Source organism: Sesamum indicum, linkage group LG8 (assembly GCF_026168435.1).
Source record: "Sesamum indicum cultivar Baizhima isolate 11 linkage group LG8, ASM2616843v1, whole genome shotgun sequence".
NCBI classification, from domain to species: Eukaryota; Viridiplantae; Streptophyta; class Magnoliopsida; order Lamiales; family Pedaliaceae; genus Sesamum; species Sesamum indicum.
Genome location: NC_142664.1, coordinates 29,786,225 through 29,813,324, shown reverse-complemented (window position 1 = coordinate 29,813,324; position 27,100 = coordinate 29,786,225). Strand labels below are relative to the sequence as shown.

The 27,100-nt window shown below is 35.5% G+C and overlaps 3 protein-coding genes across 6 annotated transcripts; 1 reads left to right on the top strand and 2 right to left on the bottom strand.

Moving 5' to 3' along the window:
* Positions 1 to 407: 407 nt before the first annotated feature.
* Positions 408 to 4,965, bottom strand: LOC105169492 (putative cyclin-A3-1). The gene is made up of 10 exons (XM_011089889.3): positions 4,829 to 4,965; positions 4,641 to 4,722; positions 3,701 to 4,007; positions 2,325 to 2,557; positions 2,172 to 2,247; positions 2,015 to 2,091; positions 1,556 to 1,589; positions 1,334 to 1,483; positions 896 to 1,027; positions 408 to 773 (listed from the first exon to the last, which is right to left on the bottom strand). The coding sequence occupies exons 1-10, from the start codon at positions 4,851 to 4,853 to the stop codon at positions 684 to 686; spliced, it is 1,206 nt and encodes a 401-aa protein (XP_011088191.2). The 5' UTR covers positions 4,854 to 4,965; the 3' UTR covers positions 408 to 683.
* A 62-nt stretch (positions 4,966 to 5,027) lies between these two features.
* HAT3.1 (Homeodomain-like protein with RING/FYVE/PHD-type zinc finger domain-containing protein) lies at positions 5,028 to 12,675 on the bottom strand. Of its 4 annotated transcripts, XR_848435.3 has the most exons (10): positions 12,451 to 12,674; positions 11,040 to 12,082; positions 9,718 to 9,883; positions 8,654 to 8,777; positions 8,444 to 8,556; positions 7,812 to 8,366; positions 6,437 to 6,730; positions 6,084 to 6,173; positions 5,549 to 5,990; positions 5,028 to 5,421 (listed from the first exon to the last, which is right to left on the bottom strand). XR_848435.3 is itself a non-coding variant. In XM_011089885.3 (9 exons), the coding sequence occupies exons 2-9, from the start codon at positions 11,816 to 11,818 to the stop codon at positions 5,604 to 5,606; spliced, it is 2,508 nt and encodes an 835-aa protein (XP_011088187.1). In that variant the 5' UTR covers positions 11,819 to 12,082; positions 12,451 to 12,674; the 3' UTR covers positions 5,028 to 5,603. The 4 variants fall into 4 exon arrangements, 3 of the variants coding, with proteins under 3 accessions (XP_011088187.1, XP_011088188.1, XP_011088190.1); XM_011089885.3 differs by having other exon boundaries at positions 5,028 to 5,990; XM_011089886.3 differs by lacking the exon at positions 12,451 to 12,674 and adding an exon at positions 12,297 to 12,443 and having other exon boundaries at positions 5,028 to 5,990.
* A 9,177-nt stretch (positions 12,676 to 21,852) lies between these two features.
* On the top strand, positions 21,853 to 24,281 carry GH3.1 (Auxin-responsive GH3 family protein). Its single transcript, XM_011089884.3, has 3 exons — positions 21,853 to 22,320; positions 22,439 to 22,540; positions 22,642 to 24,281. The coding sequence occupies exons 1-3, from the start codon at positions 22,001 to 22,003 to the stop codon at positions 24,014 to 24,016; spliced, it is 1,797 nt and encodes a 598-aa protein (XP_011088186.1). The 5' UTR covers positions 21,853 to 22,000; the 3' UTR covers positions 24,017 to 24,281.
* Positions 24,282 to 27,100: the final 2,819 nt, after the last annotated feature.

Below are 27,100 nucleotides of genomic sequence, written 5' to 3'. Positions count from 1 at the left end.
GTTGGTATGATTTATCTCAAGAAATATTTATTTTTGCCTCTCGTATGGTGTTACGAGTAAATTTAAAATTACAACTTCTTACGAAATAGTTATAATTTTATAAAAAATTATAGAAGTTTTGTATAAATATGAACTTAAACAATATTTGAACCTATAATTTTTCATAGGACATTTCAATTTAACCAAATTTTTAGTTAATTTATTGATAATTTTAGTATTATAGATATTTCCCATCTTAATACTTATTACGTTGTTTAACATTTTTAATAAGTTGGCTTTGAATTAAACATTTTATGATTAATTTAGTGTAACTAAATCTAATTTAAATATTTTCTTTTTCAAAATTTCAAATATATGTACAATCTTATAGGTTACTATGTCGATAGCTAAAGGAACAAGAAACAGAGGCATTCAGGATTCTGATGCTATTCATTTCAAGAAAAGGATATACATTACAACTCATTTAAGTAGGTTCTACTTTTACTCAGGTTCCCCAGCTTCCAAAATCAAGCCATGATGGAATTCCAGCACAGCAAAGGAATATAACTCCAACTCCAGGATTACTGGACTAGTTTCTTCAGCCTTCAGATATGATGCCTTCACAAGTTCAAGAGACGATACAGACAGTAATGCGGGAGTTTGTCAGTTCAGTTGTCCTTCAAAGACATGACTAGTTGATTTCTTCAGCAGATTGTGGAAGTTAATTGATTTGGAATCTCAAAAAAGCAAGCTGGAATTTCTAAGGGTGGAATCAGGGAAGCAACACATTTGAACTGTTCCAAGAAAATCATCGGATGTAAATCAGATTCTTTGTTGTCAAGCAGCCATCTTAACACAGTGACATCAACTGAAATCTGCTTCACTATTGATATCTGAAAAGGAGAAAATAAGATACCTTGTGATCCATATATTTCTGGTGAATTGCTCGTGAAGATGTTTCACTTTTGAGCTGCAGATTGTGAAGTCTAAGGATGCATTCTTTTAATTCGTATGGTCTATAACCTGTATGCTGTTGCACTGCCTGGGTCTGCAGGAGGTGTCAAGCGAATGATTATGAAACAGAAGAGAAGGGGTGACTTTGCAAGTGCTATCCTGAACTTCTTAGATATAATCACAAAAGAGCATATTGTCAGTAATACAACTTCAAATCCTTCCAGAGGACCAAATCAGGAGTTTCTGCTCTGTCAATAGAAGTTTGAAAAAAGGGCTGAAGGCTGCCTATCAATTTGTTAGCCCTAAACAAATTTATAATTTATATCATTTCACCATTAACAGTTGATTTGATTAAGAATGTTCTTATGGCAGCCATGTTAAGAAGAGGTTATGGGCTTACCCATGGATGAAGTTTTGGCTGGATAGTCAATCTTGCAAGAAAGATGGCTGAAGCAGCAACCGTTGATGGAATATAGCGGACACAACCATAATCCAATAAACTTAGCTCAGAAAGATAATGGCACAAAAAGTCGAATTGGAGATTTGAGAACTGGAAAAGACATTAACTTGGTTAGCCTTAGATTGTGATAATGATGAAAAGAGATTCAAAATTTCAGCCTACCATGGGTTTTTCTTGAGCAGCCCTAGAAAAAATTCTGCAACATTCAATAGAACAGTGAGTTATAATTTTTTAATTGAAAATAATTATGTGACCCCTACACAATATAGTGGATATTACTATTTTACGCTTAATGAATTGTTCAAAAAAAAAAAAAATTGAGGGTGGATAAATAAATAATCTATAGGAAATATTAGTCCAGAAAAATATTTTTGAAAAATTCTAAACAATAAATAAAATTATAATTCATAATCCAAAAGGACATTTTGGTCGTTTCACCACAAAAATTAGATGGGAACCTAACAAAAGCTAACAAAATAGGCCAGTTGTTACACGGACATTAAAATAAGGGAGTATTTATAATTTTTCAAATAACGAGAAGGTATTTATAATTATGTCGAATCTCAAAGGATGTAGTTGTAATTTATCCAAACAAATAAGCATAAATTCATGGGTTCTGACCTGAGAAAGGTTTTAGTGGTTGGATTACCCAGCTCAAAATCTAAAAACCTGAGGACATCTCTCTCCATATGCAGAACCTGTTACGGAGACATGGATAGATATAACAAGATATGCTTTAAAATACAATATAGTTTTAATCTGTAAAAACAAGAGAGACCTCTTCTTTTGTGTATGTGTTGTCTGTTATGTAACAAAAATCTTCAACATGTGGAGGAGTAATCTCTTCATATTTACTGCATCATGTATCAACCATATAAGAATTTGCAACAGAATTACAAGACAAAAGGACACCAGGAAATCATAGGCTTACGATGCTACAAGCATGCACGATACCCCAAGAAGCTGAAGCTTATTCCTGATCAAGTTATGAGTAGACAGGTATCTGTCGATATAGTTTACAGTGAGGTAAAGGGTGTCTGAAATAAGCTTGTATTCTTCTGCAACCTCTACCAACCAATCAACCAGAATCGCTCGCATAACTGGGCTTATGTCCTTCTGAACCTTTTCCATGTAATTAGACAAAGGCCTCCTTTTTGCCTCGACCTAATACCACAAACCTTGATTAGACTACAGTCGTTTTACAACCCAGAAGACCAATAAGATTCATTCAGCAAAGTGAAACTTCTATACGACTATTTATAGTCCATATTTCCTATCAAATAATAGGAAACAGGATGATATAAGCTTTAGCTATTTCATTAAATTCAATTATCTGAATAGAACTGGTAGGTATGCAAGTCAACATGAAAGAATCCAACTGAAAGCATATTAAAGTTCGATGATATGCCAAATCTCAACAAAATGAAACACCAGATTATATAAATGTGAGGAAACCCAAAATGGAAATTTAAGCTTAATAGATGCGTGATATGTACAAATTCTTTACATCAAAAACCAACATAATAATGCAACTGTGTGTGTGTGTGTATTAACAGTAGTACTTTATGGTCTCATTTTCTTTTTCTAGCCCAAAATTGCAAAGAGTGTATATCCAGATTCACACTTAATAGTTATTAACTTATTGTAAAATCAATGATTTCAACTGCTTCAGTTAATGCTGCTGTGCAGTCACTATGTCTGACACCTGCTACCACACAACACAAAGTTCTAACCCCGTCATGGTTTCCAAAGTTCAATTAGTTCTCGTGATTTAATGGCATTCTATACCGAGCTCCACGGGCTAGTAAAAATAACCATAACCAAGAGAATTATAAACTAAAATAACAACTGCCTTACTGCAAAGTTGCTAAACTTGAATCGGAAGTCCAACATTCTGTTTCCTTAATCTAGGCAGAAAAAAATGAAGCTGATCGTACTAATATAATACTATTTTTTCATTATAAATTATGGCAAAACCAAAAAGATAAAGCGAACATCAATGTTGCAAACCAACATATGACATTATTAATTCAAGTACGCCCAGAAAACACAGTTGCACAACCCAAATCCTAACATCAGAAACTAATACGTGTTGCAGATCAATTAAAACGCATATTACTTGTCTAGCATTAACTTTTCAATCTAAAACTCCAAACATCAATCAATAGAAAAACCTAAAACAATATCTCTCTACACAATGACAGCTCAATCACAATTACGTCAGTGAGAGGAAACAACGACAGGCTACTCGCATCAAAACGATGACCAACAAATCAATAGGCAAGGGAAAAAATAACAGTAATGTACCTCCAAAGAGTGTAGATGCCGATATAATAAAGAAGCATATCCAAGTTTTTGCGGCTCATCAGATCCCGGGCTAACCAACAACTCGAGGTTCACTTCACTTCCTGTCTTCTTCGAAACGGGTTTGGGTTTGGGTTTGAGTTTCTGGGTTTTGCCAATAACCGATAATTGAGACAAGCCGGAAGCATTTGACGAGGTGTTGGTGACCGCCCCAAGCACCACCCGCTTCTTTACCACTGGAATCCCTTCCGCGCACTCACTGGGTCGTTTCCGGGGCGCCCTGTTTGCCCTGGGCACTTGATTTTCTTTGCTGGCCATTAAAAACCCGAAGGATTAGATTAGGGTTTTAGCAGATACAGGTGATGCTTGTTATGCGCCTAAGTCTCTGAATAATGAACGAAATGATTTTATAATGGTTTTGGGTGCAAAGGAAAATGCAGAAATTTTCAATTTTGATCCTGTGGGACAATAAGAGAGGGATTGAATTGATGATGCTAATGCCGCCATTTTCACAATTTCAAAAAGCTTTTAGTTTGCCGCGCTCTGGCTGCCATTCTCTCTCCATTTTCTTTTCTATTATTACATTGTTATTGTTATTGGGTCTACATTTGGAAACAGGCCCTTCATATGAACTAAGACCGACCTTGTTATTTACGAAAATTGAACTTGACTATATTAATATCAACCATATTACGAAAATCATTACCTTTGTTTGTCATTTAATTTGTTGCTCTCCCAAATTACTTATTTCTCGTTGCCCTCAAATTATATATTAAGTAAATAAATAAATGCAACACATTTGTTGTATAAGTTATACGAATCTAATTGCTTTGTCTCTCTATGATTTGAGAACAAAAATACAGCATCCAAGCCAATTTGTTTATTCTACTCTTCTTTCTGAAATGAATAAAACACATGCAATGCTGAATCAGGAATTGCTTACTGCAGTATAAAATAGTGGGTGTCCCATGTAAGTTCTTTTGAAGTTGTATATAAATAACATCCTTGGAAAGCAACGTCGCATTCTTTTAATTGACCTCCAAGCAAGAACTGGCAATTATTCTCATGAAAGGGCGGGCTAATCCAAAATAATAAGTGAAACCATGGAGAGCATGTCTATTCCTATCTTACCTCCTGCAGTTTCCTTTCTCCGCATATAAAGGAGTCCGGAAACTTGTCAGTTTCTTGTCCATTCCCAAGCTCCACAGACAGACACTATGCCCGAAAAAATAACTACTTATCCAGATTCAGCCCATAGGCAATTAAATTAGGCCGTCTTGGTGGCGCCCGGAACAACACTTGATAAACAAATGCATTGAAGCCAAGCCTCTTAACTTAAAAACAGCAACAGGTATAACGATAGCAATTGTCTCTGTCCTCAAAATTTGAATAAGAGTACATTTTTTATAAAAAGCAATGTCATCAGATCATGTAATAGACAAGCTTGACATACAAATTCATCCCACGCTGGGAGCTCTCGCCAGCATTATTGTAGCTCCGAACTCCAAGAATTTTAGGCTCGACTGAAGCACTAGGCAAAACAGGCACTTGGTGGGCGAGCCAAAAATTCCAGCACTCCTATGTATGGACCCCCTTTGGGAGAGAACAAGAACTCGAGGTAATTCCCAAGATTGCCCAAACTGAATGTCCAGGATAAGCTGGATATTTGTCTCATGATTTCAGATCCATACTGCTCGGAGATCTTCACCGAGCAGCAGGCGAAGCTGCAGATTCAAGGTGAAGAAACCAACAAATATCTTGAGCAATGAGTATGAGGGGCACAAAGTGACTTATCAGGAAAGGGAAGGTCGCCCAATGGCAAGGGGATATGTGATCAGTTACTGGGAAAACCTGTCAGTCAGTTCCATAGAACCCAGGTACTTTTGAAGAATGTCGAGGTATATGATCATGCAACAGAGTTGCTGCTTCTTGTCTGTCTTTTGCTACTACAAGGTTGAGGAGATCGCATATCAACTAGCATTTTCTGCTCCTGAGTTTTATCATCAACATGAATGTCATCCGGTGCTTGATCTATCTTAGCTCTCCTCTTTCTGGTGTCCCGTGTCCCAGAATTTTCTTTACAGCTATTTGTTGCCAAGTTGTCCAGTTTTGCTTCAGTGATATGCTCCCGAGCTCGGAGTGCACTGGATTCTTGGAGTTCCATGTTCTGATTGGAAGAGTGATTGTCTGTGCTAATAGTTGGTTGAGGCTCAGGTGGCTTCTCATCTGAATTTGATCCCACTCGTGATCTATGTTGAAAGCTCCAACGAGCATTTTCGAACCATTTAGAAACCTACTCACACTCAAATTTAATAAACAGATAAATAGCAGAATACTAACAGAAGCAGATTAGAATACTACACAAGTCAAATATACATGCGCAGACCTGCTGGATTTTGAGACCTAGTTCTTTCGCCAAATTCTCTTTGACAGCTCGTTCAGGGTACTGATTCTCATTGAAGGATGCATAGAGTCTCTGCACCAAGACAGATCCATCAACAAAAAACTCCAGCAGAAATTCCAAAAGGGCAAATATCTAACGCGTAGTGCTTTGAGGATGTTAATTGTTGCAGCTATCACAAATACTGCAGAATTTTCCATATTGTTATCCAAGATATGCATCTACCATATACGTATCAGCACTAGAAATAACTGTTTGAAACAATATAAATTTCAAGGAAGTTACAGAAGTATTCATCAAAACTATAAAGCTAAGACTGTTTCAGATGCAATTAGGACCTGTGTTATAGCTTCTCCAAGTCGTTTATTGGCTGATCTTTTAGTACCCGTACTAGCAGAACCAACTTTGGATGATGACTCAATTGTGTCTCCAATGTTTTTCCTGGTTCTTTCCCGCAAATGCTTGCTTTCTTTCTGATTTTCATCCTTGGCTTTCATGTTATTCTCTGTAATTGGAGTTTTATTAGGGGATGTCACCTCAGTTTTCTCCCGATCAATCCTCCTCCTCTTTGGAGCAGTAGTATCAACAAAATCCTCGTCACTTGAGTCAGAAGATGAATTTCCATACGTTTCCTTTTGACAGATAAACATCATTTTTCACAAAGGTACCCAGGGAAATGAGTAAAGAAAGCAGAGATGACAAGCAAACAAAATGGATGTACAAGATATTCAATATCAGGATCATTGAATAAAAGCCAAAACTGAGAAACGACCAAATCCAACTTATGGAAAGACCATTCTTGATACTAAATGACATTACTACTTCTACATTGAAATTCTGAAAATTATATGACCATTTAATTGCTATAGCACTGGCATTATATCCAGTTTCCGATATAAACTAGCAGACAGTAAAGTTGGATACTTACTTGAGGTACTTCTAAGCACATGGATAATTTCACTCTTATCATCTTTGCCTTTTAGCTTTAATTAGACAAAACAGTATACCATCTGAAGGCACTCACAAGCACTAGACACCCACCACCACCCAAGCGTACAAGAAAATTTCATGTGTTTGGAATGATGAGAAAGATACAAAAGAAATATTGAAGTTCTACAATTACCTAGGTCTGAAAAGGTCTAGGATGATATAATGCATGCTGAACTTTCTTCCACATAAAAGATTAGGTTTTCACATCAATTTTCTGATGGGCTTCACTTACAAATCATGTCTTATGCCGATCATGGATCATCTTGAGATGAATTTGTTAGTTTTCCATCTAACCAAAGTCCTATTGACGTACTAGCTGCAGATATACCATACCCTATTTTGAATATCATTTAAACATTCAGCTTCAGAAAAAGCATGTGAATCACAGGAAAAGAAAGCCATCAGATGCCAAACTCTTACCACTTCTAAATTGTGCATAGCAGTGAGTCAACTCCTAAATTTAACATCAAAATAACATAACTGGATAACTCCATATAGATTACCAAAATATGTCAAGTGGGATAAACACTAACTAGAGAAGACAAATGGATTAGATGGAAGTTGCGCCACAAACATTAACGATCACCATAAATTTCCAGTAAGACTGTAACAAGCAACCTCCAACATGGAACTCTTATTATAGTCCATTTTAAGGTGTGACTATTAAATATTGTATCTGTGCCACTGTCATGTAAATCATAGAGAGGGAAGGAAGAAACTCACATCATGCAGGCTTTTATAGTCCCATCGTTCTACATGTCTTCTGCCGGATACTGGTTCGCCGGAGGTCTCCAAAAGGTAAGACAGCTCATCTTTCAGAGATTGCCTCTTAGTCCCACCCACTTTAACATTTTCTTCTTTAGAGCCTGTTGAGGACTGATTCTGATATGATGATGGCGAAATGTGCCCAAGATCTTCACCAGCTTCAGTGTCGTCAAGTAGCGCACCGAGGTCCTCTGAATCAGATGTAAAATCAGAACTTGAACTCTCCTGCTCCGCCTGCTTATCTGGATCGAGAGCAGAGGGATCAAAATCATCATCTTCTGAATCATCAGAAGGAAGGCCCAGATACTTTTCATTATTAAGAGAAGCCGCCAAATCATCAGATGCAGAAAAGTAATTAGATTCATCAGAACTTGATTCATCCCCTTCAACCTTCTCAACTGCATCGGGCTTATCTGGATCATAATCATCATCATCGGAATCATCTGATGAAGACCCAGAACCATTATCCAGTGTCTTTCCAGATGCTGCTGCTGCAGCCTCAGGAAATATCTTCTGTACATCAGATAGGAGGCAAATGAGCAGCTAATTTCATCACCTAAAGAAAGAATATTTGGCAGTTCGGAACAGACCTCCCAACTGTCGGTGTGAGAAATTTTTGTTCCCTGAAAATCTTTAAGCATGTCAATGCAATCAATTTTACAATCACATCCAGGACAAATCCAGCCTTCATCACCAGGAGGAACTGTATAAAACCCGCGGAAAAGTGGGGTAAAAAACCCAACAACAAAATATGAGCTTGATAAAAGAACGAAAGCAATAAACTGAATAGGATGGATTACTGTCTTCTTTCAAAAGAGGTGGTTCTAAGCAAAACTGGTGAAATCCACGTTCGCAAGCACCATCACAGAGAATGATATCATTATCAAGTGGCAGATCCTTAGAGCCACACTTTGCACAGAAAATCTGCAAAAAGATAAAAATTGCCAATGTTTAAATGCCAATTTTTACAGTACAGAGGTAAACACATCAGATTATGATGGACGAAATATTGCATTCAAGGGGTAGTATTCCAGAAGGCAAAACAAAAGAACACAAATTCATGTGAGGCAAGTCTCAGAACTTGAGGGCTGGCACGCAAATTTCAGACTGAGGGAATTGCCTACAGGATACTTCTTAGCAAACCAGGAATGTTTCACCTCCAAAGTTGCTACATAGAGAAACCAACGAAACTTTGAAAATCAATTAATTCCCAAGAAAAAGCGGTTGAGAACAAACATGGACAACAATCTTCCAGCAAGAACATCAGAAACATCATCGCCCTCAGGAAGCGATGATGAAAAGATTCAAAGGAACTAAAAACATTTGGACACTGGAGGTGATATATGAAAGCCCAAACCTAAAGTTCTCGGCAGTAATAACTTTTTACTATGTATTTATTTATTAATTCTGCTCATGTGTGTTTAAGTTTGGGGTGCCCTGGAGGTCAGTTACAGTGGAGCATTAATAATACGAAAAGCTAGATAATTTTTTTCCAAAACTATGGGGTGGAACATAAGACAAAAACAATGATCACTGAAAGAGAAGTCCTTTTATAAATTGTTTGCTTCATTTTATTACTTTAACTCCCAACACGGGGTTCACCCAAAGCTTGAGCCTCCCTGTATAAGAATACATACATTGTAAAGACCTAGTGCAAATGCTAACTTAAGTGCCATTTTCGAGAGAATGCTCAATCAAATAGATGGATTTGCAGCATTAATGCGCAAGAACTAGTGCATGCAGATGATCCACAAGACTTAATTAGGCCCAGATGGCTACTTGCATTTTGGAGGATATTCTCAGTTTAGTGAAAGTAATATAGAGAAAGACAAATATACAGCTCAAATCACACTGCTGTCCGTACATCTTCGCTGTCGATCTCTCCATGTGAATCAAATAGAGATTCTGGAAGCTTTCCGACAGCAAGTGACATATCAAGGCGCTGAATTAAAGCTCTTATCTTCAACTTGTAACGTAAAATATGAGATTTTGCTCTCTGGAGCTCCTTCTCTGGCTTTAATTTATCCAAGCTGCAAAATATGAGTACTTAGACATATTGACTTTAGACAAACCATGCTTAAGCCGGACAAAAGATTGAAGAGCAAATAATATGGCCTGTATATGCAAATAGTCCCTCAAATACTGAGTAATTAATTCTAAATTTATTCATATGTCTTGTCCAGTGTGCCTAGCTATTATATTCAGCACATATACCATCGATTGACGCTGCTCATTGCACTTAAAAGTTCATGAACATATTAGGCCATGCCAGAAAGAAAATGGTAACACCACCAGCTTAGATTATTCATTAAACCTCCAACCACCGAGACAGAGGTGCACGGAACAAGATCCTTAAACCTTTAGTCATAGTGATGGTCAGGGAAATTTTCATGCATCCCGAAAGAAGAAGAATAAAAGGTAGTTCGAGAAAACCTAAGGACAGTATAGTTGCAGCTTTTTTGCATGAATTGCATGCTTGTAGCGGTGTAGTCATTTAAATGCTATATCCCTGAGATATCCATCAGCTGAACAGTATAAAATCAAAACTTGAGAAAGGAACATCAGAAACTGCCATATGGAGGTGGGAAAAAAAGCAAATGCATTTAAATTGGGATAGTTGATTGAACATGTTAGCTGAAACAATTTGATTATAAAAAAACATTTGCTCCCTCAAATGACAGAAGTGATAAGGCAGCATTTTTAAGCTCTCTTAAAGTAGATAAAGTAATTAAGGCCAGAAATCTATCATGGCCACTCTTAACAGAGTTGTCAGAATTTGATGAATCCATGTGCCTCCAATATGGTTGTATCAATTCTACATTCGTATAACTTTTCATCCTGATCACTAATTTCAGCATTCTGAGAACTTGAAGTCATAAATAATTTCATTGACATCCATTCCAGGTTTTCTAAATTTTTTCCTTTGTTATTTCCATTTTGTTTACATTTAATTTTACTGTCAATTTTCACAAAATATTCCTCTGGTACAAATTTCTCAATCAAAAAGTTCCATTTAACTAGGAAATCCAGGAAACTCAACCTGCAATGCTACTTATGGTGTATAATCCTGAATCCAATCCAGTTTCCAATGGCCACATTTTGCAACAGTAATACCACATTATAAATGACTTTTTTAACAAGAAAATGAAATACACCGACATCAAAGATATAGAAAATCACACAAACCTTTGTCCTTTCCAGCCTTCAGCAGAGTAAGCATCAATTAAGCTTTGCTCATACTTTATTCGGTGCAATAAATATCTAAGATGGGTCTTTGTTCTTGAGAACTCATTTACAGTAGTTTTCTGCATTGGCTTCTTTTTTCTTCCCCTCTTTTTCTTTTCTCCATTAGCACTGTCTTCTTTCACATTCTCATTAGGCTCAGGAGCCTTAGGTTTCTCTTGTGATTTTGAACGCAAAACCCATGAACTAGTTACTGGACTTTTCAAGCCAGCTTTCCTCTTTCTTGATTGTACAGAACACCCTCTGTCTTCAGTACCCAACTGACCAGAATTTTTAGTCTCATCTATATGCACTGTTTCTAATTTTCCACAACCATGATTTGCAGAAGCTGCTTCAGGAGATATACACATATTCTCAAGATTTGTCAGCCCATTTTGGGATATTACCTCCAGGTTTTGAGCAACCGATAATGTTTTCGCACTTTCTAATGGTGGTTCTTCTTTCTCTGCATCTAGATTCTGAGAAATATCTTCAGGATTTGGTCCAGTTTCCTTAATCTGGTCTGAGATTTCTTCTACTGAACCTATATTCTTTCGAAAATTTTGAGATCCAGTAACCTCTTTTTTCTCCATTGTCTCAGTAACCAATGTCTCACTATCCATTTTATAGTTGGCTGGTGTTAGAGGACCAGACTTTGGATCTTGAGCCAGATTTTCAGAAGTTTCCAATGGTTCTATCATGTTAGACTCAGGGTCTTGAGTCCCAATTTTTATTAGTCCCATTCGCACTAACAAACTTCTCGCACTTTTATCCCCCTAATTGACAACAAACACCACTCCAACTAAGTTTTTCCTACGCTTCTCCTGCACCTGTACCTTTCCACTTGCAATTGCTGAGCCTAATCACCGTCTCTGCATTTAAAATATTAAAACTCCAAGTTCCAGACAAAATTAAGGAAGTAGTTGAGTGAACTCTACCATCCAACCCCACCAAAAGTTCAAACAAACAACCAAACCCCAGCAATGCACTCCGGGGAAATACGTCGCCTGCAACTCAGCACAAAAGCAAAACAAAACAGCACAATCAAAAACACACTTACACTTTCATGCAACTTCTAAGTTGCCAACTTTCTAAAATTCAAAAAGAAAAAGGAACTCCAAAAATTCATTTCAATTTTAATACCTAAAGCTACTTAAGAAAAAGCAAGGCATGCCTGCAGAAACAACCATACACAAAAACCTGGTTTAGCACAACACTCACCAGCGATATCAGATCAAGTACAGAAGAAGACTACAAGAAGCTAGGGATTTCTTCCAATCTACTCATATGTCCGATAAAAAAAATTGAGCCGAAAACAAAGGAAACGGGAAAGAAGAGGAAAAAGTAAAGTTAATGGCTGAGGAGATTTGCTTACCCGAAGATTCTTCTCACCGCATAGAAAATGTGAAACCGCCTCTCAAATTAGAGTGTGTGTGTTGTGTGTGCGCGCGCTTTAATCCTCTAACAAGCACGGGAGGTTCCCTCGCTCACTGCACCCGAACACACAGATGAGCGGCTATTTTTGCTTTCCGCAACCGCTATTGTGCGCTCGTGCTGCGCAGCCAAATTGGGAACCCATCGATGATTCCAGAGTCCATCGCGTAATGGCTTTCATCGATTGATTGAACCCCAATAATTGGGCTCCAATGTCCATACAATTCGGATCCATTTTAGTTGTGGGCCCATTTCATAATGGGCCACTGGGTCCAAACCCATAGGAATATATTTTGGTAGTTGGACCACCTAAACGGACCATTTTAGTTTCAATGGGCTGGATCTGACCCGATTGCCCAGTCAATGAAATCCAAATCTAATTGGAGCACAACTTATTGGAATTAAAGTTTGAACACAGCCCAAATTATATATTATTGTTAGCATTATATAATATATAAATGAAAAATAATGCAGAATTATAATTTAGGATAACAGTCAAGAATTGATGTGTAGTTATAAAATCGATGAATTTGGACATGCTATGAGGCGCAGATTGAATAATCAATAACAATGAAATTCTGTATTTCAGTCTCGGTAGAAGTATGAGTTTTATTCAACTATAAGCTGACTTAAATATTAATCGCTACAAGAAAAATGATTATATATTATCATGTCTATATGTGTGCACGAACGGAATTGACTTAAATAGACTTAAGGACTTTGTAATATACTTTTATATCCATTTCGGCATAAAGAAGTGTGATGCGACTGTCTCTTAATAACAGTGATCACATAATTATGTTTATCTTAATAAAAAAGAAAATAATTAGATTTTGATTGTAACTTAGAGCGTGAACTTAATAAGAATAATATGAAGATTATAATCTTAATGACAGCCTTGGCAATGGACGGTCTCATGCCCACATATCAATTCCTTATCCTTAATGAAACAGAGGATGTCCAGACACACATTACAAAAGCTACAAAAGTACCCAAACACAAACTCAAAATGGAGACGATATGACAGCCGGGGCAAATGCAATGTATCTGTCCAATTACTTTCACCCCCCACAAACCGTAAATTAGATCAAATTTCAAAGTATTTGTCTGTTTTAATTTCAGGAATCGTTTCATTAAGAATATGTACATATTTGTCCGTCCAACGACACTTGAAACGACTTTAACCATACAACATAAATGAGGTAAAAAATCTTGGATTTTGGAGTTAGAATTATGAAAAGGAATACACTGACAACCTAATTAAACTTTTTGGTCTGTCTTTCATCCCATGCCAACAAACCCTACAAACAGAAAAGAAGAACAACAATTGTAAATGTGATGAATAATAGAATGGTTCATGCATTCCTCATAAAGACCAAATGGTCTGAACCGTTGTAGAAACATGGATGGTTCCATGAAGAAACTAAAAATGGTGAAAGGGAAATATCAGAGAGAAACGAAAAAGAAGAGACAAAGAGAGAGTGAGAGTGAAGTTTCATGCCAACAAAGTTAAAAAGAAGTTATTCTTTTGGGCGTCAAATGTCCCCCTGACTGCTGGCCATATGTTTCAGACCCAGGGAAAATAATCTGAGTTACCGTCGAGATTTGACCGTAAAAAGCGTGGAAATTATTCGGGGCAAAACAACGTGCTCCACCTACCTAAAACCGCTTTTATCTTTTCTTTTGTTTGTTCTTGTGTCCGTGTGTAGAATTTTCACTTTGATTCCGTTTCATGTTTTTCCTGGTAATGGCTGCTTAATTTGGTTTAGTAGTTGTTCTGAGTACTCTACTCTTGGAATGGATCTTTTATTCCATGTCTTTTTGCATATTCGGTGCGTCCTGTATGAAATCTTTAACTAATTAAGAAAAAAAAATCATAAAAATTTATGTGAAAATTAAATAAAATTGTATGTAGGTAGCATATTGTTGATTGCAGTTGATTATGGTCGAGATCCTCTACGATCTACAATCATTTGATTACGATATGGCGATGATCTGGAGTATGGGTCTAGATGAGTATTTCAAGCTCGATTAATAATGGTTGGCCTGCACAGAAAATGTTAGGTTTGTTAGGGTAGCCCCCAACTAAAACCATCAAATACTTAAGTTAGTACTGGTGTCAAGGTTATAGAAGTCGCATGATAATAGTAAATGACATACCTTTTAAAGTGTATCAATCAGTATTTAAGAATGTTCAATTTTAGTAAATAGTATGGCGTCACATGTGGATTTAAATAGCCATCAAATGAGTTTGAGATCATGATTGATAATCAGAATTATTGAGTCAAAAACCAACCTACCTACTCAAATATATGTAAATCATCAGAATATTTAGAGCTTTTCTTATTTTTTAAGAACAAATCTATTATTTAAGATTATTTGATTGTATTTCCTCAATCTTTAGTGACTCGTGAACAAAATACAAGACAAATTGCAAAGGATGTTTCCTAGACCGCGGTTGGGTGGATGGATCCAATTATCACTGCCACTTAAATCTTTCACGTGCCATAAAGTCGTGTGGCTTATATAGACTCTTGACTAGGCATTTTAGAAAATTTAAAAAATAAAAACAAAAATGATTAAAGCTTATATGAAAACGTGAGACAAGTCTATGTTGAAGTTTCCGTCGACTTTCGTCCATTCCATGTATAGCTCCACGTTTGTCGCATTTCCCAGTACCGTACGACTCTATACTTCAGCAAACCAAATTATTCTGAGGCCCATTTATTTATTTGTTTTTCGCCCCTTTAATTTTGATGGAACTAATCAATAGAAAGATGGGGAAAAAGTGCAGTTTCTTTTGAAATTGGATAGACCACCCTTTTTTCTTTTTCTTTTTTTATGTTTTTTGCTTTTGTCTATGTTGTCACATCTTGAGAGTCGAGAGCAGTCGTATGTGTTAGATTATGGGAAGTGGAATAGTTACCTAATTGTCGGTCGGAATTGGTATTTTTCTCAAAGACGAAAAAGACCTTTCCCTATGTGCCATAAGGGCACAAGTGAAATTATTGACCATTTCTTGTTGTGTATTGTGATTTCTTGATTTCATATGTCCTAATATATTAGAGAGTAGCATTTTAGTACATAAGTTACCTACGGACAATTAATTAACTATTCGTAATATTATTTTTGTGTAACTTTTAATTTTTTTTCCGCGTTATTAGCTTACGGTGTGGAAGGAATTTAAAAAAAAAAAAACTTATATAGTTACCAAAATTCCAATTTTAAAAGCTCTTATTTCGTCCATGTCAGCATCTTCCGTTGAATTTGAGAAATTCGGTAATATTAGTCCTGAAATTGAACAAAATTAATGAATAGGGGTATTTAATTGCCAGTCCTGTTACTATTCTTCTTAAAATGTCAGCCATTTTAAATATACACAGCATAAAATGCAATATAGATTAATTATAATCTCACCCAACAATTGTTATTAAAGTAAATAAATACATATCAACACGTTATTGAAATTTAAACTCATAACTTTATAGTTACAGGATCTCAATTTTATCCGACTGAATATTTAGACCTCGTTGGCACGAAAAAATGAAATGTAAATTCATTACAGCCTAGCATGAACTCCATATTCCAGCACAATTATTACAACTACTAAATAGGAATAAAAGGGGAGAAAGAACGGTTAGGGTTAGCTGCAATCTTATTTCTAGTCTTGAAGTATTTGAATGCTTGGTTTCGGGCTCACAAAAGAGGAACATGGGAGGACAAGGTTTATAATGTTTAAACATGGACAATGAAACCATGTGAATGTATTTATATAGGAATGTGATCTCGCAAGTGTCGGTTTGGTTCATTTAAGAATGTTCAGCTAACATATGATTCAGCACCCGATTAGAAAGAAACCCTTAACATGCATGCATGTCCCCTTCTTGCCTCTTCTTTTTCCGTTTTCTTCCTATATATACTAATTGTTGTTACACGTGATTCCCACGAGCATATAAAAATTATAGCGTGGAATGAAGAGAAAAAAAAATTATAAAAAGACACAAAATATAGTGAGGTGATAAAAATAAAAAAAGTATGTGTAAAAAAAATGTGGGGTGAAGTAAGAAGGAAAAAAAATTATAATTATCTTTTTATTAAAAATATAGAAGTTTGTAAGAAAAATAAATATGAAGAATGTGAGAGAGAAAAAAATTAAATATAATAGGATTATTAAAATTATGAAAGTCAAAAATATGGAGAATATGGGAGAGAAAATTGGAGTAGTGAATTGAGAGGAAAAAAAATATAATTATAAAATTGTCTTTATTGTATTTTTTTTCTTTCTTTTATTTTTAAATTGAAAAATTATATATAAACAAAATGGATGACATAGATGGAAAATTCTTAAAAAAATTATCCACTTACTCCCTAAAAAGTAAAAAATTTTCAAAAAATAAATAAAATTATCATTTATAGTCCATGACATTAATTGTTGTGAATTAATCGAACCGAAATTAACATATTTGGTTAATTGTTGAATGTTCGTCAAAATCATGAGGTATTGTTAAACAGCGATAAGACATTGATAATTATGTAAAATCTAAAAACAGTTGGTTGTAATTTACTTTAAAATTAAATGCCTCCTAATAATTAAGTACAGTTACGAGGTTCCCAGACCTACAAGTCGGCAAGAATCTGCACGCTTTAAAATTCAAGTCGCTTACAGCTAATTTGCCGACTATTTTTGGGCATCCAGTAGTCCAGACAGAATGAGAAATATTACACACGTATGGGTTCATCTAAATTGCTGAATATTGTAGGTGATGTAGCTATGGTATGGTCAACCTTCCATGCAAACATTTGTCAATACAAACCTAACCCAAGGAAAAAGTAATTAGGTAACTGTGGAAAAATACAAATCGTTTAGCAGATATTTACATTTGACTGGTTAAGAACTACATATGTAGAAGACTTCAAATGTTCCGCAAAGTGGAGCGTTTAGTAAGAACAAGAAAGTGTTTGCGTGCATGATGGGATACGTTGTCCCAACTTTTTTCACTTTGAATTTAACTACATATTGATTATCTATAAGTTGAAAACACATACTCCCAGCAAGAAGGGTAGGGTTTACTTTGAAATTTTGGGAGAAACTGAGAGTTGGTGAGGTTCCTTTGGTATGATCCTTCGCCTTCTATACGAGTAATTTTTAAACTATGTAAATATTTGTATTTATTATTTAATTTTTTTTTTCTACACACATATTTCACAATTTGCCAACTAATTTCCTAACAACTGTATTAAATAAACAAAAAAATTGAATTATTTCCCATGATAATTAATGACTCGAAAATTAACATATAATCTAATAGTATATTATATTTTCAGCACATTAATTTTGTACGGCACTTCAATTTTTGCAGGAAGGAACAAGTTAAGAGTTTTATTAATAGCACAAATTGCACGTGAATTTTGTTGGCATTCGTGTCCAGTGTGAAACTACACAGGAAAAATGTCATATGTAGCAGCATAGAAAAGCATACCACAATTTGCATTTAGTTACACGTTTTGGTTTTCTTTTTTTTAGGTAAAAACAGGATTATAACATGTGTTTTCCATTCATACATAACGTAGTCCCCTGAAATTCAAATGCAAAATCATATACAGCCACGTTATCATGGCTGATGCTACTCCTCCAACACTCATATATTTTCACCTAATGATTAATTAATATTATGACAAATGCCTTTTTCTGTTAATGAAATAAATATATTATTTATTTAGTACAATAAGGTTGAGTGACTTGTGCAAATTTTATGTTGCGGGTTTCAATTGGTTGTGTTGTTTTTGCATTTGTCAATGTATATTAAATAACCATCTTATTTAAAAATTAATATTAATATCTATTTTAACATGCTTCCTTACGTCAAATTCTGTCATAAAATATACCACATCATCTAAAAAATTAAATTATTAGAAAGGAGAATATATGAATAACTATCGTAACACCTACCCACCCCCCACCCCCCGTTTGTGAAATATTTCATTTTATTAATAGGTGACAATAAGATTCGAACTCATAATATTTGTGATGTGTATAAAAATAAGCTGACCCAAGTAACCCAAAAAAAAAAAAAAAAAAAATGGAAGACCCATGGTACCCTTCGGGAGACCCAGGGTATCCCACACTCATAACGCTCTCAGAAGGTCAAGGATGGCTCAACCCACAGTTTATTATTATAATATTCAATACGTAATATATTAATATTTGTAAAAATCAACTAACAAATTCAAAATAAAATAAAAAACAACCTATTAAACAAAATACCCTACATACATAAGATTTCAACTCACAACCTCTTGAATGTAAATATTCGATTTGAGTTATAGAGTATTATCACAAAGTCTTTATACTAATTATCATTTTATATGTAAAAGAAAAAAGAAAAAAAAGTCAGTGATCATAAGTCTGAGAGACACTTTGAAGCAAAATAAAGAAACAATTTGAATATAATTATCAGTATTCAAATAAAATATTATGAATATATTAACTAATAAAATAAAATAATATCCTGCCTCCCACATGAAGCTAGTCGCATTTTGACCAGGAAATTGATGAAATGAGTAGGCTCGCGACTTATCTGTCAGGTCATATCTAAATTTAACAATCATGTGCATTTAAAGAGGCGACCGCAATAACAGGTATATCAATTTCTTGGTTAAATCAAAGATTATTATTATGCTAAGTACAGTTACATGTTGTAATTTTTATTATGTTTGATTAGTCGGTCGCATTATTGGGGCGGTTATTAATATATTAATCACGTCCATAATTCAGTTATTAATATAATTAGCCCTGTCTTAATTACTCAATTAGACTTGTTGGGCAGTTGAGACCATTCTTTTAAATATTAGCTTTCATATAATTACACAAAATTAAAAATACAATAATTACCCATTTTTCAATCTTATGCACACCCAATGACGTCTCAAGTCCAATAATTAAAGCTGTTAAAAATTTAAATCTTAATTTTAATAATTAATATTTTTATATAAACATATATATACCCCCCCTTTTTTTTAAGGAAAAGACAAAATTTTCGATGAATTAAATATTAATATAGTATAGAATCTTAAAAAAGGGTAGTTTGAATTATCTAAACTGTCTACTTTTGCAGAGAGTACGTACAAGTTGTCTTTTATTATTATTTTTTAAGAAAGAATGGAAAATAAATAATATTTGGTATAAATTGTAATATATCAAAATTCTAAAGATTCAATCAGGAGCAATTTGGTTCGTGTGAGTTGGCATAGATTTTCACTTCGTGGAAGTTGTCAATATATAATATTTTTGGTACACACATTAATTATTTTAATTATGCATCGTTTATATATATAATTAATTTAATTTAGGGAACCAAGTGAAATAATCTTGCTCAATCTACAACAAACATGCACACGCCGTACTCGGACTGGTACTTTTTACGTACGAGCTCATTTCATACCATAATTACTAAATCGAGACCTCAATATTCATGTCCAAAAATTTGTTGAATATTAAATAAATTAAAAAGATATTTGACGGTATAGAACGAGTAATAATCAGTTCAATTCGAATGTAAATATACTACTTAAGTAAGCATCGTAATAATGCTTTAAAATTTTGAGAAAAAATGCAAGCAATCCCTTTATAATATTGTAAATGAACAAATTACTCTTATGAAAAAAAAAATTAGCAATTTGTCTCCATATGTTCTTAAAAATACATCAATTTATCTCTCTATATTTTTCAAAATAAAGCAATTTACCTCCTTAGACATGGAAGTAAAAAAAAAATAGTAAATCACTTTATTTTAAAAAATACATGAGGAATGTAAATTGTTATTATTTTTTTATAAGAGAATAACTTGCTCATTTGTATTAAACCTTTAAAAATTTGATTTTCCAACTCCTCGTGATTTTAGTAATGTTCATATTTTCTATAATTATCATTTTGACATGATGTTTTATCAGATTATTGGTAAGATGTTAGGCTATTTTGAGATGAAAATGATGAATTTTTAAGATAATACGAAATTTACCACATTTTAGACTTGTTTTACTTGGATAAATTAATTTTCACTTGAAATCCTATATTGAAGATGTGTTGTTCTCTATTGATGAATTTATATTGGTTTCGGCCCATCACAATAATTCCATGGTCGTCAAAATTCAGTTTTCAAATAAAAGTGGAAGGGCACTAGAAAATAAAATGAATATATATATATGTTGCACAAATGCCGATGATGAGGAAACAGGAAAATAAAGAAAAGGGGAGTGAGACAGGGGCAGGGCTCCATCCCGCCCGCGCACAACTATGTACATCATTATTCCAGCAACAATCTACTCCTGAGATTTGAGTGAAAGCTCAACACAAATTCCAGGAACTGTGCTGGAAATCACCAGCCACGTGAATACCAATACCAATTATATTTTACTACTAATTTGCATGGATCTGGAAACACCACAAAACTACTCTCTTCATTTAATTCCAATTCCCATTCCCAACTACTCTACCATTCTTCCTTCATTACTCATTTAATTATACATATATAACTACTAATTATTATTTTATATATGGAAATTAAATTAATTATATTTACCCCTGCATATCAACGACCAACTTTATCGATGGATCATCCATGTTTTCTTGAACTTGGTGGTGTTTGTTCAAATCTCTGTAATATATACATATTCCTCGTTTCAACGAATGCAAAATGCGTAGCAGAAGACAGGCAATTAACTCGTTTTTTTTATACCAAGTGACAAGAATTATTAGGATTTTTATTCAATAGACAGTTAGTTAATATATAATTATGAAAGTGGATATTATATAGTTTTCATATCATGTATAAACTGCTACATATATTAACGAATTAATGTATATGTATGGATACAGGATACACAAACATGCGTATGCTGCATTACGTAGTGGTTTTAGGTTTCTATGTCACATAGGCTGTCTGAAACAGTGGGACTTGCCGAGCCCGCCGGCCGCCCATCGCTGTCGTGGACCAACAAGTTTACCGGAAAAGGGCAGCTTGGTTGGCTGACGTACGCCACAGTCCAAGCGCCAAGCCACAGCCTGTGACCGCTGACATGGGCCCACGGGGGACCACAGGCACCCCTTTGAGGAACCAAGCCGATGTGTCAGGGACCCACCTTGTCCCTCCTCACACTGCACGACATATTTACGGGGTTGCCCCTCTTCCTGTGCTTTTACCTTTCTGCCCCCTCCGCGTCTGACTTTCTTCTTACAAACGCACGTTTTTGGACTCTGGGTCCCCCTCCGTGCCGTGGCAGATGACGTGGCACCTCTGTTCCCCCCCCTATAAATATCGCTTCCCCTTCCCCCAACTCCTCATCAGTTTCTTCCCCAAAATTCTTCTGGTCATCTACTCATTTCTCTCCCTCCCTCAAACAAACACATTCTCTCTCTCCTCTCCCTTTCTCTCTCTAAACTTATACATAATCTCTCCTCTCTCTCTCTCTCTCTAAAATATTTATATACTGTAATGGCGGTTGATTCGATTTTGTCTTCTCCATTGGGCCCTCCGGCGTGCGAGAAAGACGCAAAGGCGCTTCAGTTTATAGAGGAGATGACCCGAAATGCAGACTCAGTTCAAGAAAATGTCTTGTCCCAAATCCTGTCCCGAAATGCGCAGACCGAATACCTTCAGCGTTACAACCTCAACGGCGCCACGGATCGCGAGACTTTCAAATCAAAAATCCCTATGGTTACCTACGAAGATCTCCAGCCGTTGATCCAAAGAATAGCTAATGGCGACCGTTCTCCCATTTTATCTGCTCACCCCGTCTCCGAATTCCTCACCAGGTAATTGATTCAAAGCAATACATATAAACTAATCTATTTTATTTTTAACTCATTATGAAAATATATTACAAAATTTGACGTAGAAATAGTAACATTCTTTTTTTTCTTATTTGAACAGCTCTGGGACTTCAGCTGGTGAGAGAAAACTCATGCCCACTATCAAAGAAGAATTGGATCGTCGTCAGCTTCTTTACAGTCTTCTCATGCCTGTAATGAACCTGTGAGTATTATTACATGGACAATATATTTCCTTTTTTTTGGTATAAGATTTAGTGAAAGTTAATTTCGTTTCTGACGAGTGCATGTCTCTATGTGGAACAGATACGTGAAGGGACTGGACAAAGGCAAAGGGCTTTACTTCTTGTTTATCAAGTCCGAGACCCAGACTCCGGGTGGGCTCCTGGCCCGACCCGTCCTCACTAGCTACTACAAAAGCGACCACTTCAAGACCCGACCCTACGACCCCTACAACGTCTACACAAGTCCTAATGAAGCCATTCTTTGCCCCGACTCCTTCCAGAGCATGTACACTCAGATGCTGTGCGGCCTTTATGAACGCAAACAAGTCCTCCGGGTTGGAGCGGTGTTCGCCTCCGGCCTCCTGCGGGCCATACGGTTTCTCCAGCTGAACTGGCAGCAACTCGCAGAAGACATCCGAACCGGGTCGCTCAACCCAAAGGTGACCGACCAATCAATCCGTGAGTGCATGACCCGGGTCGTCAGGCCCGACCCAGAATTGGCTGATTTCATTGCCAAGGAATGCTCCAAGGACAACTGGGAGCGAATTATTACCAGAATCTGGCCCAACACGAAATACCTGGACGTGATTGTTACTGGTGCAATGGCACAATACATCCCAACCCTTGATTACTACAGCGGGGGGCTCCCAAAAGCCTGCACCATGTACGCCTCATCCGAATGTTATTTCGGGCTCAATCTCAATCCCATGTGCAAGCCCTCCGAGGTTTCCTACACCATCATGCCAAACATGGCATATTTCGAGTTCTTGCCCCACGAACCCAACTCAACCGGGTCAACCCGTGACTCGCCCCCAGGACTCGTTGACCTTGCAGACGTCGAAATTGGCAAGGAATACGAACTCGTCATCACAACCTATGCCGGTCTCTGCCGCTACCGAGTTGGCGACATCCTCCGAGTCACGGGCTTCCATAATTCGGCTCCACAATTCCAATTTGTCAGACGAAAAAACGTGCTGCTGAGCATCGACTCAGACAAAACCGATGAGGCTGAGCTACAAGCTGCAGTGGAGAATGCCTCACGTCTCTTACGCGAGTTCAACACAAGCGTGGTCGAGTACACGAGCTACGCTGATACAAAGACGATTCCAGGCCACTACGTTATATATTGGGAGTTGCTAGGTAAAGACTCGGGTAACTCGCCTAGTGACCAGGTGCTAGAACAATGTTGTCTAGCCATGGAGGAGTCCCTCAACTCGGTCTACCGCCAATGTAGAGTCGCAGACAACTCAATCGGGCCGTTGGAAATCCGAGTTGTTCGAAACGGCACATTCGAGGAACTAATGGACTATGCAATCTCAAGGGGCGCATCGATTAATCAGTACAAGGTGCCGAGATGTGTTAGTTTTACGCCGATTATGGAACTTCTCGACTCACGAGTAGTGTCGTCTCATTTTAGCCCATCATTACCGCAATGGACGCCCGAACGACGTCGGTAAAAGGGTAGATAAAATAAGTCAAGAATTATGACCGACCAAGAGAAGTCAATGCCGTGAAAGATTCCTTAGTGTTTTTTTCTTTTTTTTGGGGGGTTCCTTTTTAAGGAACTTTGGTTTAATTTTACTTTTTTTGGTTTGTAATTGTGATTAGGTGTGTAAATTAGAAATCGAAGGTCTGAAAGTTAGGTGTTGTATGGTTCAGTTAACCTGTGAAAAGGATGTGACATTTTCGGGCTTGTTCAATGAATTGAACTTGTTTAGGTTCTATTGGTTCAAGTAAATGACGACATTCTGGGATAGTTGAGGAGAGTTGTTTTTTCTAATTTCATGGTTTGTTTGTGTCAATGTAATGATGCTAACGAATTAATCTTTCTTAGACTCCGGAAAATGGGGGAGTTTTTCGTCTGTATTAGGCAACTAATCTAATGTTTATCATATAAACATTAAAATACGAAGTAATGAAATGACGAAATCATTGGTTAATTTATTTGTTGTTGCAGTGTGGTTTCATTTTGTACATTTTAAGGAAATGAAAATCAAAGCAGCAGTTGTGTTATGTGGGTACAAAATAGAGATGTAGAGATACAGCCACGCGTAGGGACACGTGTGTGCACACCATGCGCTCGACATTGCATGTGAAATTTTATTTATATTTGGTCTACACAATATTTTATGTAATACTAATTAATACCTTAGGGTTTCTATTCTTATATAAGATCATCAATCCAGTGGAAGTCGTGAATATTTCAAAGTAAAGTATAAAATGGAAAAAAATAATAATTGCAATTTGAAGGGCTTCAAAAAAATAATTTTAATACTTACAATAAGTTGAAAAGGACTTATTTAATACATATAATTTTATTATTAAATTAATAATAATAATATTCTATGTTAGCGTTATTTAGGATTTGACCATCAGTTCCCTCCCACCATCACCACCATTATTTCATATACACTACTCACCATTTTTCTTATTTTATAATTTAGGAAAATTAAAAAAATGACGAACTGAATATTAAAAAAAATAGCCTATGTATATATATATTTATTAAAGTATGATTGTTCAGATGTATTAGATCTTGACAGATATATATTATTACAAATCGCATGTGGCCGCAATTAATACACAAATTTCCGTATGTAACAACAAATTTCATGACCAGAAAATTCATCTGCAAAAATATTATAGTAATTGATTGCATAATTAATGATATATATTATTAATTAATCATGTTTTATGATGAACTATTATTAACTTTTCTCTATTTAATTATATAATTAGAATTTTTTGATCGTTTTTGTTTTCGCTTTCTATGAAAATTTGAAAATTTGTATCATATTGTACATAAAAGATTAGAAGAAATTCTAATACAAAGAAAAATATAATTTGATTTGGACTGATTATATGTCAAGTGCAATATACTTATAGTGTAATTAATTATAAAAAAAATAGCATTTATTCTTAGAAAATCCGTTAGTTTGCTGATTTATTCTACAAAATTCCTGTATGCGAATTTCGAAGGCTGTCCCCTACTTTAAGCCACTGACCGGACATAAGACAGCCAGCTTTACCATTGCCGGCCACCTTTGCTGTTTTTCTCCAAACACTTGCATTCATCATCGATCAATTGCCTGAAAAGCATTCTAATTAATGCTTCTTTTTTCCTGTCAGCCTTGCCTTGTTTATTCATTCATACTTTTCGACTTAATCCTAGTATGTTCATGAACCTCAATCATATCTCAGCTGTTTACTTACAATAATGTTTAATTTTCCAAAGAAATTGATATTACATATCGCAGATGATAATTCAAACACTAAAATATTGACAAGACATTATATGTGTGTATATATGAATAGTTTATATACATATATATGTAATACAAGATGTAATTAATACGAATTTACATCAAACGAGCCGCCGACTTTTAAACAGTAGAAGATCCTCCTAATGTTTTCGATTTTCATGATGAATTCGGTGATGCACCTGTCTGTAAGATTGCAGTTAATTGTCAGTAATGATGATTTTGGTAGGGAATTAGTGATTAATTATTGGTATGATGACATTATCTTTGATTATGAATGGAAAGCTGTCCAGCTCATACATAATGCAAACAAATTTGGTATCCAATTTCCTTTGCTGAGATGGATTATGGATAAGATTACAGGAGAGATGATGCATACATATATATATATATATATATATATATTGTCTTATCATTATCTTTTGTACCTTAAACACTTAAATGATTATTGGGCTAATTGCTTTCGTGTAGTATTATTAATGTTTCATAGTCCATGGTAACAATATGCATATTCTCATGTCGACTGACTTGTTCGCTTTTTGCTTAGGATTCAAATTTGACAACAATAGTTGTCATTTTCATCAACAAATCAAAACTCCAACGTTATCGATTAACGTCATAATTACATGTTTAAAGTAGTTATTCAAAGTGATCCCGGTCGATATCCGCTTCACTAGAGATGTATATATGAATTGGATCAAATCGATGATTCATTTTAAATGTCAATTGATTTTCGAGAGAATCACCATAAAGTAGGTAAAGTTAGGATTTTTGTGGGATTCTTTGTACGTGGACATCATTTTCAACGATCAAGTTAATGAAAACTTAAAATGAAGAGCAACGTATTTTCATGTATGCTCTACATTTATGAGTTTGATCAGAAAATCTTTGGAAATATCTAGAAACTCCACCTGTGATATAAAATAAAATTAAAAAAAACTCCTCCGTACAGAAATTGAGCAACACTCGCTTTAACTGCGAATTGACTATGAAAGTACCTTTTTCTTAACATTTTTGCCCTTCTTTCACATCTAATATATAAAATAGTATATACATATATATATAAATATATATATATTTATAATAATAAAATATTATTTTATATAATAATTATTTAATTTTTATATAACAAAATATTATATTAATTAAATTAATTTATATATTAAAAAAACACACGCGGCGAAACCGCTGGTAAAGAAGAGGGCGCGGCCGGACCCTCCTCACCCCTAGGCGACGGTCATCTCCCAATGCAGCGAGAGCGACGACTGTCTCCCTCCACTT

Excerpts from the sequence above, each read along its gene's own strand:
- LOC105169492 (XM_011089889.3), bottom strand. The coding sequence starts at position 4,853 with ATGCGGAGAAAGGAAACTGCAGGAG. Across the intron at positions 1,028-1,333 it reads AGCCAAAACTTCATCCATGG|ACCCAGGCAGTGCAACAGCA; the intron begins GTAAGCCCATAA and ends CACCTCCTGCAG. Across the intron at positions 774-895 it reads AGAAATATATGGATCACAAG|TTCAAATGTGTTGCTTCCCT; the intron begins GTATCTTATTTT and ends TTCTTGGAACAG.
- HAT3.1 (XM_011089885.3), bottom strand. The coding sequence starts at position 11,818 with ATGGGACTAATAAAAATTGGGACTCAAGACCCTGAGTCTAACATGATA. Across the intron at positions 8,778-9,717 it reads GAGAGATCGACAGCGAAGAT|ATTTTCTGTGCAAAGTGTGG; the intron begins GTACGGACAGCA and ends ATCTTTTTGCAG. Across the intron at positions 5,991-6,083 it reads TAGGTCTCAAAATCCAGCAG|GTTTCTAAATGGTTCGAAAA; the intron begins GTCTGCGCATGT and ends GAGTGTGAGTAG.
- GH3.1 (XM_011089884.3), top strand. The coding sequence starts at position 22,001 with ATGGCGGTTGATTCGATTTTGTCTTCTCCATTGGGCCCTCCGGCGTGC. Across the intron at positions 22,321-22,438 it reads GTCTCCGAATTCCTCACCAG|CTCTGGGACTTCAGCTGGTG; the intron begins GTAATTGATTCA and ends TTATTTGAACAG. Across the intron at positions 22,541-22,641 it reads CTCATGCCTGTAATGAACCT|ATACGTGAAGGGACTGGACA; the intron begins GTGAGTATTATT and ends TATGTGGAACAG.